General features: G+C 39.3%; 1 protein-coding gene across 1 annotated transcript; it reads right to left on the bottom strand.

Moving 5' to 3' along the window:
- Nucleotides 1–2103: 2103 nt before the first annotated feature.
- Nucleotides 2104–13586, bottom strand: LOC146564862 (uncharacterized). Its single transcript, XM_085290426.1, has 5 exons — nucleotides 13138–13586; nucleotides 12894–13056; nucleotides 4108–4202; nucleotides 2892–3051; nucleotides 2104–2785 (listed from the first exon to the last, which is right to left on the bottom strand). The coding sequence occupies exons 2-5, from the start codon at nucleotides 13018–13020 to the stop codon at nucleotides 2622–2624; spliced, it is 546 nt and encodes a 181-aa protein (XP_085146552.1). The 5' UTR covers nucleotides 13021–13056; nucleotides 13138–13586; the 3' UTR covers nucleotides 2104–2621.
- Between the last annotated feature and the right edge of the window lie 397 nt (nucleotides 13587–13983).

Genomic DNA, 13983 nt, shown 5'->3' with positions numbered 1-13983 from the left:
AGTTTTTTAAATCTTTTAGCAATCTTTAAAATATTTCTGAAGTAAAATCATCCAGATCAGTTTGTTGTTTGTTGTTTAACTGCAAAGGAGAAAAAGAGAATGGATGGATCTTTTTTTTCTACTTATTCTTAATCTATATATTTTCTTTTCTAAAAAGAAAATAAGTTGTTTTAATTCTTCTTGTAAATCACTTTAAATTATTGTTGTGTTTGAATCGAGCTATATAAATTAATGTACCTTGCTTTGCCAATAATTGCTTCAGAGGCCTCGCTTGTTTTTGGTTTCATTTGGCCAAACTATTCTGCAATGATCCATGCACTCTGAAATCATAAGTATTTGTGAATTTCTTGATGCATTCTCAATCATCCAGGAAAGTAAATCTCCAAAAGTTGATTCTGTTCATCTGGACGTAGCGTTTTGTGGGGGAAACGTTTCGTCACTCATCCAAGTGACTTCTTCAGTCTCAGCTGACTGCAGGTGTCCCCAATCTTATAAACAGTACATTTGCATAATGACTGAAACCAGCCCAATGAAGGAACAATGGGCTGGGAGGTCAGTTTCTTAATCTTAATTATGCAAATTCTCATGACCATTGATCAACAACCACTGACCAAAACCCACTGATCAATGACCACTGATCAATGGCCATGAGTATCATTCACAGAGAGTTGGGGAATGGCTGCAATCACAGCACTGTAAGATGGCGAAAGATGTACCCTTAGGCCCCTCCTCGATTCAGAGATGGTCTTTCCCTTTTCACGTAAATGGCCTCCTTGACTCCACGCTCAAACCAGCGTTCCTCCCTGTCCAGGATGTGTACATCCTCATCACTGGCGTAAATAGACTGCAGAGTCCTGGCCTGACGAGGTGGCTCTTCTGTGTTGTGCCATCCGCTTCGCCAGAGGTTGTTTGGTTTCCCCGATGTATAAGTCCTGGAAATCCTCCTGGCACATTTGTGAATTTATAAAAAAATAAAAAATAAAACTTCATTCATTTTACCATGAAGTGAAACTCTTGAGATCTCTTCTGAGTGTCCTGGGTAGCAGCAATCTATGACATTTTCCGATGATGGATGAAGCCAAATCTCCCAGACAAAATCTGCACAAGCATGAGCGAACGTGCAAAACTCTGTGAGCCAGCATCGTGCTATACTGATGCTTTTCAGTGGCTGGGACAAGCAGACTCCTCAGAGCTGAAACTTCCTGTCCAATGTGAGGGAGCTTCAAAGCTTCTACCTGGAAACTCTACAATTGTGGGGTGAATTAATTTTCATTTTTAATTTGATAATATGGGCTTAATGGATGTAGACTGACTGGCACTTGGATCATTTTAAAAGAAGACAGTGTGTAAGATTTAGGATTCTATTAGCAGAAATGGAATATAGTTATAATAATTCTGCAGTATTTTCAATTATGTCAGCTGTCACATTAAACATAATTGAAAATACTGGTGAGCTTCTTTTTGTTGTAAGCTGATAATGAGCCTTTCATATCTGCACAGTGAGCAGAATCTCTCCCATCGAGAACACCAGGATGGCACTAGTGGAAACTTATAAACAGTCACCAGATAATCTACTGCTGCTGTTATTGTGTATATATATATTTATATTTCTTCATATATTCTTATATAGTTCTATACTGTGTATTGTGTATTTTGTTGTACAGTTATTTTATTTTTTAACTTTAATTTATATATTTTATCTTATTCTTTCCCAGTTAAATTTACCCTTCATTCTAATTTGTGTTGTACAGTTATTTCATTTTTAACTTTAATTTTTATATTTTATTTTATTCCTTCCTAGTTAAATTTACCCTTTTTAATTTTCATATTTATTTCCTCTTATTCATAGCCTTTTCTTCTTTTTTTTTAGGTCACGAGCAGTTGTCTAAGCATTTCACTGCATATCGTACTGTGTATGACTGTGTACGTGACAAATAAAATTTGAATTTGAATTTGATTTACCACATGCTTGGGTTGTTGTAATTCACGAATCCACCGCTAGATGTCACTAGTTTCCACACAGTGCACATTTGAAACCAAGTGCAAAAGGAGAAGTCGTTTTTATGAAGAAAATATAAGCAACTAGCAAATAATGTAGAAAAATTAACAACAAGAGGTAATTTTATTGATATCACCACTTTAGTGCATTTCGTGGCTGGGACTGACATGCTCACACATGACATAAACAGACAGCATCCTTAAACGTCCCAAACAATAAATGTTTTAATAGTGATGACTACAAGATCTTCCTGCATGAAATTAATAATCTTTAGAGTAAAATGAATAAATATGATTATGATTATAGGAAATGGCATTATAAACTGATGCCGAGATATGATTAAAATGCATAGTAGTGTAATGCATGATGAACTCGAACAAACTACAATGGCTATAACAGTAAAAGTGCAAGCATTTTTTAAATAATATTTTAAAAAGTAACTGTGTTTGTGTTTCTGGTTGTGTCCATCAGGTCCTAACTTACATGTAGCATCACATGACAGGTAAACACGACATGATGAATCCAGCCTTGTGAGCATTCATTGGAGGGATAGTATTTTTCTTTTCATCTCATGCTGTAGATGTAAGAGTCAAAATAACATGTGCTGCAGATGCATTTTGTGCTACTCTACACAGTAGTTCCCCATGCTGGTCGCTTCCTTTCCCTTTTCCTGTCTTCTTTTTCTTCCTCCATCTCGGTTTCCTGCCAGCTGCAGCCATCGCTTTATATACCTCTCTATCTCCTCGTCCACGGCATCCTTACAGAACGAGTTCTGCCTGACTGCGTCTGCAGGGGTAAAAGGGGAGCAAAGTGAACACATGAAAGTAAGTAAATGCTTTAACTGTTTAAAATACACCATATTTTCTTGTGTGTCCTGTAGAAGCACACTCACTGAGGATAACTCTCTTGATGGTGAGGTTCTCTACTTTGTGCTTGTTATTTCTTCCCCTCCAGTTGATGTTTTTGGCCAAAGCGTTAGTAAAAAGCTTTGTCATTGTCCTCCACACACTGTGTTTGTTGGACAAACCTCCAGACAGGTCGAAGTAAGAGATCTGCACAGAAAGAATGACGTGCACATTAACTCATTAGTATATACGCCATGTGGCATTCCCCCTCCCCAAAAAACTATATATAATAATTGCTATAAATAACAAACTTTGGTCCTACATGGTTCATATCAACCAGGAAAGAATACGACAAAAAATGACAAGACTAATACTACTCCATATCAACACACCATTACAAATACATCTAACAGCTGCTTACATTTGCAGAAGTACATAAACCGCTAAACTGTTATTACAATTAAAGAGAAATGTTTATTGGTAAAAATTCAGTTTATTTTGACAAAGACCCAGAATGCAGAACCACAGGAAGAAAGAGTCTCACAGTAATTAATTAATCAAAGCTTTATTCGCCACATGCAGGTTGCCCTGCAGTGAAATGGGACCCCCGACCTTATATAGACACAACACAGATACAAGGGGATACAAGTCGGAGATCGGCAGCGTTACAGAAAAACACTGAAATATACACAACAATGGGAAAGTACAAGAGGAAAAAAAGAGACCTCTACTCATGCTGTGCTTCCATGGTAGGACAGCATAAGAACAGGAAACAAAAAAACTCCTCTGCACAAAAAGCACATAAATGTCCACAGCACAACTTTGTGAAAGACATGACAAGCCACAGGATTGGGTGGGGGGTGAGGAGTAATACGAAGCGAACACAGCAGCCGCCCTAATTACAACTCCCTCCCCTCCTTGTGGCACAGTCCACCTTATTTGTATTAAAGTTACATCATCTTCAGTTTGACCCGCCAAGCCCAGAAAGTCAAGATGAGAATCAACCAGTCATCAGACTTCACCAAGCAAAATGCTAAAGTACCAAAAAACAGCACTGGCATACAAGAGCAAAGGACAACTACAAAAACAACTGAGGAGTAAATATAATTTAAGACTTACATTATATGGTGGCCCAAATTATGTTTTCTAAAATTATCAATAAACCTTATAAAGAGAAAACATTTCCCAGTCATCACATGCAAACGTTAGTGAAAACTGACACAAGTTAAAACTGATAAAATTCCAACATCTGGTGATACTTACCATTTTCTTCTTCAGCTGTGGCTCAGTGCAGAGTCTGTGATCCAACGTTCTTAAATCCTGTACCGACTGCAGCGGCAGAGGAAGCGTCTCAGCATCTGGAGGTTCACACAGCAGATGAATTTTGTGACCGCGGTATTTTTAGAACAGTGCTGTTTTGCTTTTTGATGGTTTCCAGTGAAACGAGAACCTCTAGAAGTATTGCTTAAAAAAGAGATACATAATCACTTGTGTTGTCAGATACCAGAAAGCCTTTTATGTGCTATTCTTAGACTGACTGGAGCTGCATCTACCAAAGTACTACGTATTTGTAAATGTTCCTTCCTGTTTGGCTGCAGTTTCATTAAGCTGTGACTGACAGGTAGCAGCAGCCTTATATTTGGTTGGTTGGTTATGGAGAAAGTAGATAATTATGTGTGAATTATGTGGAACAATAGTCCAGTCATGGAGGTAGCAGTCTGACCTCCTTCTGCCTATCTGTCACTTCAGCTCCTGTAGCAGAATGCACAGGCAAAAGATGCACGTCCTGATATACTAAGCTGGGCAAATTCACACAACACTGATAGGGCAAAGGAAACAAAACTAAAGACTCAGGAAGAGGAATTAGTGAAGCGCTACAGGGCACAGCCAAAGCTAAGGCACTGCACTCAGAGCTTTGAACCATCCTGCCGTGGGAAAAGTGACATTGCAGCTCTTTAGTAAATATTGACAGTAGATTTTCAACAGCCAAAGAGGGTTTTGTTCTGGTGCAGACTGTTTGTAAATGTGCCCCATAATGCATTCAGTCTGTCCTGGATCTGTCTCCTTTCAGCAGGACTTGCCTGAAACAACTTACACCTTAGCAGATGCCCAGACCATCTCAAACAGAGCAGCAGCTGTACTCTAAGAGGGGTTTGAGTGTCAGGGTGAGCCAAAGAGCTCCACTCTCTGAGGGAGTTTGAGGATGGCAGGGGCTCTCAAGGCAAACTGGTCCTGTTTGAAGGGTCAGAGCAACTGCATGAAGGTAAGAATCAGCAGCCAAGGGTCCACCCTGTTGTGAGCAGTGGAGGTCCACTGCTTTGTGGTCAAAGGAAGAAGGCCTTTGGGGTCCAACTTCTGCATGCCTGAAAATTAAAATGAAACCTGATGTTACAGTAACGCTGTAAGAACAGAACCACAGATTATCTCAACAATTCTAATCCATTAGGATTTCAAAATACGGAATAATGATGCAAAAATATAATATAAACTGTTATGGTCACACATGGGTTGTGGAGCTGACATAGGGATGTACGTCTGCTACTGACATGATAAGGTCTATTGTGCATTAATGTTTGATGATACGGAGAGGTTGGAGCTGTGCTCCGTAGCTGTTGTGATCCGGTATAATTCAGACGGACTCTTGTAGCAGTACCTTCACACATCAACTTGTTTGTCTGAGAATGAGGAGTTTTTGCTTCACATTCAGTCTGTCAGTCTAAAAAGTTATTTAGATTTAGAATATAGAACCAATAAGCAGTCAACATTTTAAAACGTGCTAGAAGTGTTACTTAACAGACGTTTATCACCAGGTTTGATACTTGATAGCATTTTGCTAGCACAAACACATGGTTATGCAGTTTATTTCATCCCCCCCCCCCCCCCATAGGACATTAATCTGGATTATTTTTGTTACATTTTGTTAACTGTGCTGTTAATGAGCTGTGGGTAGTGACCGAAAGAACGAGATTGCAGATACAAGCGGTGGAAATGGGCTTCCTCCAAACGGTGGCTGGCCTCTCCCTTAGAGATGGGGTAAGAAGTTCGGCCATTCGGGAGATGCTCCTCCACATCGAAAGTAGCCAGTTGAGGTGGTTCAGGCATCTGGCAAGGATGCCTCCTGGGTGAGGTTTTCCAGCATGTCCCACCGGGAGAAGGCCCGGGGCAGACCCAGGACACGCTGGCGAGATTATATCTCTCGGCTGGCCTGGGAACGCCTCGGTGTTCCCCCGGACAAGTTGGAGGACGTGGCTGGGGAGAGGGAGGTCTGGGCTTCTCTGCTTGGGCTGCCCCACGACCCGGCCCCAGATAAGCAGAAGAAAATGGATGGATGGACATGTGGTTAACAATTAATGTAACTATCAGTACAGCGTAACTACAGGATATACAGACTGTAATCTGAACCAGCAGTTACATTTAGTCATATCTAGAGAGGATCTACAGGTTGTGATCTTTAGTAATAAATGTTATTCACTAGGTAAAATAAGTAAAACAATAAAGAAAACTCAGAAAAAAATAACCACTTTACATTCAAAATATGCTTGTTTTTGTTTTTTACATTTCATTTTTATTCAACTTTTTTTAAAACAGCATTAATTTTTTTTTTTAAAGTTACCAAAAAATTATAAAAAGGAGGAATTAAAAGCAAATAAATTAAACAGAGACAATAAACTGTGGACAACACAGAATATATGCATGTTCTAGAAAACCTAAAAACATAAGACATGACAAACTCATGGTTAAACACAGTAACCATACCATAATACTAAGTGCAATAATCCTTTCTGTCATCGTTGTATTTTTACTCAGTTGTATATAGTATTTGTATTCTATTTTTATCTTATTGTATATTTATTTTATTTTATTCTACTGTATATAGTATTTTATTCTATTCTGTACAGTTGTGTACTGTATTTATTCTTATTGTATTCTAATTTTTGCCTCATAACTTTTGCACTGTCCACTTCCTGCTGTGACAAAACAAAACAAATTTCCCACGTGTGGGACTAATAAAGGTTATCTTATCTTATCTTATCTTATTACTATTATTATTATTACTTCTGAATGAAATTAGTACACATCCTTGAGTCACTTTTGCTTGGTGTATTCTGAGTGCAAAGGCAGGAAGTACAGTAACCACCTTTTCAGAAGAGGAAGAGGAAGCAAACCAAACCTACTCACACTTCTTAGAAAAACTTTAAACCAAGTTCAGGAGTTTCAGTCTTTCAGACCCCTGTGAGAAAAATCAAACTGAAACAAACAGTAGTAAAGAATTTGCTACTGCACTGAATCCTGATCATCGAAAATGTAAAAAACAACAATAGCGATATACATTATGCAGCTTTATTTAAAGAATGGCTTATCCAAACTCTCCCGAGGAGGTGAGAATCATGTCTGAGTGCCAAGCAAAGGGTTTTACAGAAGGGAAACACAAAGAGTCTTCATGGTTTCACAGTGAATACAAACTTACCTTTCACCCTCAACAAGACCAACATTTTTTTTTACTAACTGAGAAAACTCATGGTAATAAAAATTTTTAGAACTAAAAATATAACAACAGCACACAGAATACAGCCAAGATTATAAATGACACAACTCGTGTGGGCGTGTCCTGCCGTCTCTCCTGCCTTAGGCGATGCCCTTTTTGTACAGCTGACTAATCGGCAATTAAGAGTATTTAATTGAAAAAGGTGCGCTCTAGCACTGGAGAGCCTTGTTGGTTTTTTGAGCTAGTGAGCTGTGCGTGGTGGCTGTTTGCTCTGTGGAGAGGAGTCCGTTTTGGTTACTAACCCTTTTTAGCTTCTCAGTTTAATGACCAACTCCTGGGTTTTGTTTTCCTTCTTTAAAAGGTGATAGTGGATTGTTTATCTCTTTTAGGTTAATTACTAATAGAAACATTACTAAAACCCTTTAATTGAACCATTTTGGCTCCCTGTCTCCTTTTTTTCAACACAGAAACCTTTTGTAACTTTCCCTTATCCCCAGTCCTTTAAGGGTGGAACGTAACCCACTTTCTTAAAAATGACTTCTTGACTACCATCATTCTACTGATGAGGCTTTAGTGAACAGCAGATGGATCATCTAAAGCAGGGGTCCCCAATCCCAGTCCACGAGGGCCGGTGTCCCTGCAGGTTTTAGATCTCACCCTGGCTCAACACACCTGAATCACATGATTAGTTCATTACCAGGCCTCTGAAGAACTTCAAGACATGTTGAGAAGTTAATCTATTCATTTAAATCAGCTGTGTTGGATCAAGGACACATCTAAAGCCTGCAGGGACACCGGCCCTCGTGGACTGGGATTGGGGACCCCGGATCTGAAGGGTCAGATGGATCTTTCAGGTTCTGTGTCAGATATTTGCTGGATTGTTTCCTAGACAGCGTTTTAGACCAGCCCTCTTCTTCTTTTGTTCTCCACTTGTCCAAGGATATGACGGACACAATGCTGAGATTAGCAGCTCTGTTGAAATCCATTGTTGATGCCAAAATATTATTTTATGCCTGTTATACTGTATTATCTTTGGAATTTTTCATAGATCTCTGCTAAGCCGTCTGTTACGTGATGACAAACATTCCTTTGAAAATGTATTGGTATAGGAACTGAGCTTAAAATGAGCCAACACCCCCCCCCCCCCCCCCCAAAAAAAAAAAAACCAAACAAACAGCCAATGTCAAAAGGAAAAACTTGGAAAGACCTTCAAAACACCTGGAGATCCATCACTCGAGACCACTTTATGACCATCACAAGGAAGCCCGACTTACTGGAAACAAAAGATAAAGAAATGAGGGGTGACTCAAGACTTTTGTACAGTGCAGTATTTTTTGATTATTCAGTGCTCAAAATAATCCTTATTTATTTTATACTGGGCTTAGCACGCCCCTCAGTTTATCTTCTCTGAAGCATTTTGACAGACAGAAGCTTTGAAAAGCACGTGGCTCAAGCTGCTGTGCTCACAGTCACATCTATATATGCCCATTTTGGGGGGATTCATTTGCTGTGACCTCATACAAAAAGTTTTGTAAGTAAAAAAAAAAAAAAAAAATCTATGAAATGGAGCTTCAGAGTATCTGTGAATGGTAGTCATGGCCATTGATCAGTGGGCCTTGATCAGTGCTCATGAGAATCTAAAAAAATCTTTATGTCTGAACACAAGTGTTTAAAAGTTTCAATATTTAATTGTGTTTTTCAATTGAAGTTACAGTCATTTCAAAAGTATTCAGATCCATCTATCATTTATCTCTTAAAGGGATATAAATTCTTTATTTTTCCCATCAGTAGTGCCAAAACCTGCATCACTACACTGAAGCATGGTAGTGGTATCATGATTTATTTCTTAACAGTAAGCACAGATCTCTGGTTGTGATGGTGTTGTAACCACCAGAGATCTGTGCTTTGATGATGTCTTTTTAATTTTTGGTTGAATTTACTTAACCAGAGTTTAACCAGAACATGACCTGTGACCTTTAAAGCCACCTGCAAAACATTTCTAAAAACACAAGTTCACTTTGTCACTAAAACCAAAACAGATTTTTTTTTTTTTTTTAAAGTACAGGGGTCTGAATTCTTTCTTAAGGGACAGTAACTTGGTGGTTTTCTAAGTAGTGACTGTGATAACATCTTCTGTGAACTAGCTGGTTTCAAAGCTAATTATGAATCAAATATTTATAATTAATAAAAGGCATCTTGATAAAGAGGTTTCAACCTACATCTTTCTGACTCAGCAAATGTCAAAAGGGTAGAATAAATTTTGTTGGGTAAGTAAGCGGGCCCACCATCGTTCTTTTTCCAAGTATTCAAGCTAGAAAGGCAGTAGGCAGGATAGCCCGATTGTTAGCAACAGTGACTTATTCATCGAAGTGATGAAGAAAAATACTCAATATTCAGAGACAATAAAGAGAAAATCCTGACGAAAACTCAAATAAATGAAGATTGTGCACCGGGCTGTAGAAAGAAGGCTGTAAAGATATGTCATTAGCATCACTGGGAAAAGAAAGGATGCATTTCTCAGTGACAGGCTTCTCCATGATCACTGTTTTTAATGACACAACACATCACTGAAATGAAAGATTTGAAGGACTTCAAGGAATGCAGGAAAAAAGACAATTTTTAGATACTTGTATTGACAATCTAATACCTGAAATGCAAAAATAACACACAAAGATTACTTTAAAGACTACACATTCTGCGGTGGTGCTTGTAGTTCTGGCTGATAGTTAAAAAATATACAAGTAACTGAATTAAAAATGTATATTTTGTGCATTATGTTTATAATTTAAATGTCTTTGTTACCACTGTTTTACGATCATGTGGTGACTTAACTCCTCAAGCTACATTTCTAGAGGTTTGGACTTAAAGACGATGTATTTCACAGGCTGATTTTACAGTGACAGCCATCAACAGTGTCAGATGTATAAGCTTTAAACAAACTGAGCTGTTTGAAACTCAGCTATGTTAAAAAGAAATAAATCCTACGGCTTTAATTTTGGCTTCTTTACCACAACTAGAAAAGCAAACTGATAATTCTGTTTAAAACAGTGCCTATAGATCGTTAAATGGCACTGCAAGAGAAATTTATATTCTCAAATTTGTTTTCAACAAAAACACAAACACATGTTACATTTTTCATTTTAGTATATTCTTGGTACCAGAGGTTATTTCCACGAAAGCAATCGGCCCTAATTTCCGTGAAGTTTTTTGCATAAATGTGCACCAGTCTCTGTTGCAACATGTTTGAGGATTTTCTTCCTGCTGTTTAAATCCTCCTGCAACATTTTAATGAAATTTACATCGTTAACGAAGCCAGCCCAAAAGAAAGAGTTTCTTACAGTGTCATGATATGTTTCATATATTTTAGACATGTTATTAGCTCTTGACCAGATTCTAAGAAATGCCCCCACACTTTTTTACCCCCAGTACCTTAAAGTGGCAGTAAAGCCTAGATGCACATTATTTAAATTAGACAGTGTCACCTAATCTGGAACTAATGACTCCAATTTAAATCTAGAAGTGTACTTATGTTTTCCTTCTGACTGATGTGCTGTTTATGTATTTAAAGTGATCAAAAAATGTCGTAAAATTAAATGCCGTTAATAATGGGCACAGTTATGAGGATGAAATGTTTATCTAAATACATTAAAAAAAATCTTTTTTCAACAGCGCTATCGTTTGTGCTAAAACCTCTTTTGGCAGGTCGCACTCAAAGATGGTGTGAAAAGCCTCCACCTAGACACACAGCGCTGTCTGTGCTTCAGCATCGATGCGATGAATCATTAAAATGAAGAAGCCACTTTCAGTACTTCCCTCAAAAGTTTCATAATGTTACTCGAAAGCAGTTTTCACACATTCACTGCAGCCGTAAAGTCTTCTAAACATTACCTGAAGAGAGATTGTGAATACCCAGTGCGGTCGAATCGGATATTAGCCGATTTTAACCTCCAAGACCCCTGCTGAGCTCCCTCCCAGCACACTGGGAACGCTCCCTGGCCTAAACCATGCACAGTGATTCCAGTAGTGCAAAGTGTTTGTCTGAGCAGACTATTTCCTCCTTTCTGCTACACGTGAGATAAGACAATTCTAGAAAAACAGTTCAGCTGTTGCTTCGTTAGGTGAAGCACTGGAGACTGCTGCTCACTTAAGTCATGTTTCGTTTCCCTTTCTTTCCACTTCCCTGTTTTCCTAGCATTCAAGATATCTGTCACGATGCTCTTTTTTAGCTTCATGATAATTTTTGTATAAAATGAGTACTGCATACATTAAGTTCTCATTTTTATTCTTCAGCCTCCACCTCACTCAATCCTCAGCATCCTCTTCTGCCACACCAACCCGCTCAGTGGCGGACCTAGCCTGTTTGGCGCCCTGGGCGAACACTCCCTCTCATTGCTGCTTCACCTTAACATCTGTCTCCCTGTCTCATTCGCACACATGAATTCTGTCATGCTTCTGCTGGCTTTCATTCCTCTTCTCCTCAGTGCATACCTCCACCTCCTCTTTAATCTGACTACAGACCTGAAAACCTGATGTAATCCCACCTCACCTTGAATCCATCTGTCACTTCTGCTGCACAACTGTCCTTCTCACCGTCCTCATCCATAACCTGCACCACATCCACAACGACACAGTGCATCTACACTGCTCCATCAACGAAGGCAAAATGCTCTCTCTTGGCATGAAACTACTATATAAATTTTTTATTTTATTTTATTTTTTTTAAAAAGCATAATTTAGACTGGCAGCATGGTGGTTAGAACTACTGCCTCACAGCAAGAAGGTCCTGAGTTCAATTCCACCATCATGCAAACTCCAGGAGTTTGCATGTTCTCCACGTGCTTGTGTTGGTTCTCTCTGGGTACTCTGGCTTCCTCCCACAGTCCAAAGACATGCAGTTAGTGAGGTGAGGTTAGGTTAACTGGTAACTCTAAATTGCCCATAGGTGCGAATGGTTGTCTGTCTCTAAGTGTTAGGCCTATGGCTGACTGGCAACCTGTACAAACTGAAGACAGCTTGTATAGGCTCCTGCAACCCTGACAAGGATGAGTGGACGAGAATAAATGAATGGATAATTTAGACTAGTAGAAATTTTTTTTGCAGATTTTCTCTAGGGTTCTTTGGGCAGTATTGTGTAGTGAAAATCATGTGATAAGTTCTTGTGTGTTTGGAGGTCCTTCCTCGGACTGATTAAAGACTGGCATTAAAACTGCAGTATCAGTAAATCAGTCTCAGCTCACTGTTTTGCCCCAGGTTCTTCATGGGTAAATCTATGCACACTTTGCCAACCACAAACGACTGAAACCTGTAGTTGTGTAGGAGGGAAGCTAAATTACCTGTTACTACCTCATTCGTTTTAAAACCTGACTGTTTTTTCAGGCGTCTGTCCACGAATCACGTTTCTCACGTAATGTATTTCTACTGTAACAGCCTTATCTGGGGGTTTTACTTTGCAAACACGCATGAGAAGCATCGTTCTGCCTAGTCAGTGTTATTACTCAGTCAGCCCCAGCTTATCTTTTTCTTATAGTTTTTCTTGACAAATGTTACTTGGCTTGATGCTTACCCTCCCTGCTGGTCCAGCAAACTGGCCTCACACACCTGCAACCAATGATAGCCACTGGGGTCCTGTTTAACAGGTGAGGGCTCACCAGAGTGGGCGTGTTGACGGGGAAAAGCCGCCACTGTGTCATGGCATTTGGGGGAAATTTGTGCAGGAGCAGCTGCACCTACATGTGATGAACAGATAGATGAATAGAAAAATGAGTGGGTGGATTCCATCTAATTCAATATCGACTCATTGTACTTACCACCAGACTTGACTCAGTGGTTGTTCGGCTGTTTTCAGCGCTGCTGACAGAGCAGGAAAGTTCATCCTGCCGCACTCTGCCCACCTAAAGCCGCAGCACCTTCGGCTCACTTTTACTTTTGTCTGACTTGGACCCCAGCTTTCTTATGTCTTTGTCCCTTTCGGCCACCATCCTCTGGTGCTCCTGCACCCTTCCGTTTCAGGTGCCGCAGATAACGTGGGTCAGTGTTTACAGCCGCGGCTTCCTCTTCGGCCAAATATGGTGTACAACCGCAGAAGTCGGGCTTGTTATTACCCAAAGTTACTCACACAACGAGCCGCCAATAGATGACAACAGCACCGGGGGAAAGGAAAGTATCTACAGCCACAGTCTGGTGTTGAAATTCTTAGAGAGGCCAGAAATACGATATAAAGCTCAGTTAAACCTCCACATTTAAATCACCCCATTCTGCCGAATGACTTCTTCTTCGGTGGTGTTTGAACGTCCGCTCGGCCGCAGCCGTCGAAGGAGTCACAGGGAACTGTAGTTTTAAGTTTAAATCTTCAACACACTCGCACAACATCAGTGAATGATGGTAGAAATATAATTTCAGGATGGGAAAAAATCAAAACCTTATTTGTGACTAAAGTCAATTTGATGGTGATTCTACAAATGGATTGTATATGCTCTCATCAAAGTTGTAATAGTTAATTAAAGCCGAGATGAAAATTAAAACTAGATGTGAATGATATTTTAGTTTATTAAAAAATACAATTAAAAAAGCTAAAACATTAAAACTACCTTCACTTGATTTCAAAAGTTAGACTTTTCTTTATTGTAATAGCTACAGATTTTCCTAAATCTTAC

The sequence above is a fragment of the Mchenga conophoros genome, linkage group LG11, assembly GCF_057382185.1.
Source record: "Mchenga conophoros isolate Kocher_MC1m ecotype Shallow Benthic linkage group LG11, M_conophoros_male_GT1.1, whole genome shotgun sequence".
NCBI lineage: Eukaryota > Metazoa > Chordata > Actinopteri > Cichliformes > Cichlidae > Mchenga > Mchenga conophoros.
The sequence above is the reverse complement of the archived record's forward strand: the minus strand, read 5'-3'. Positions and strand labels throughout refer to the sequence as shown.

Bases quoted from the DNA above. Each gene is read 5' to 3' on its own strand.
- LOC146564862 (XM_085290426.1), bottom strand. From the start codon at position 13,020: ATGACACAGTGGCGGCTTTTCCCCGTCAACACGCCCACTCTGGTGAGC. The intron at 3,052-4,107 runs GTAAGTATCACC...CTTTCTGTGCAG, and splicing joins CACAGCTGAAGAAGAAAATG to ATCTCTTACTTCGACCTGTC. The intron at 2,786-2,891 runs GTGAGTGTGCTT...TTACCCCTGCAG, and splicing joins CATCAAGAGAGTTATCCTCA to ACGCAGTCAGGCAGAACTCG.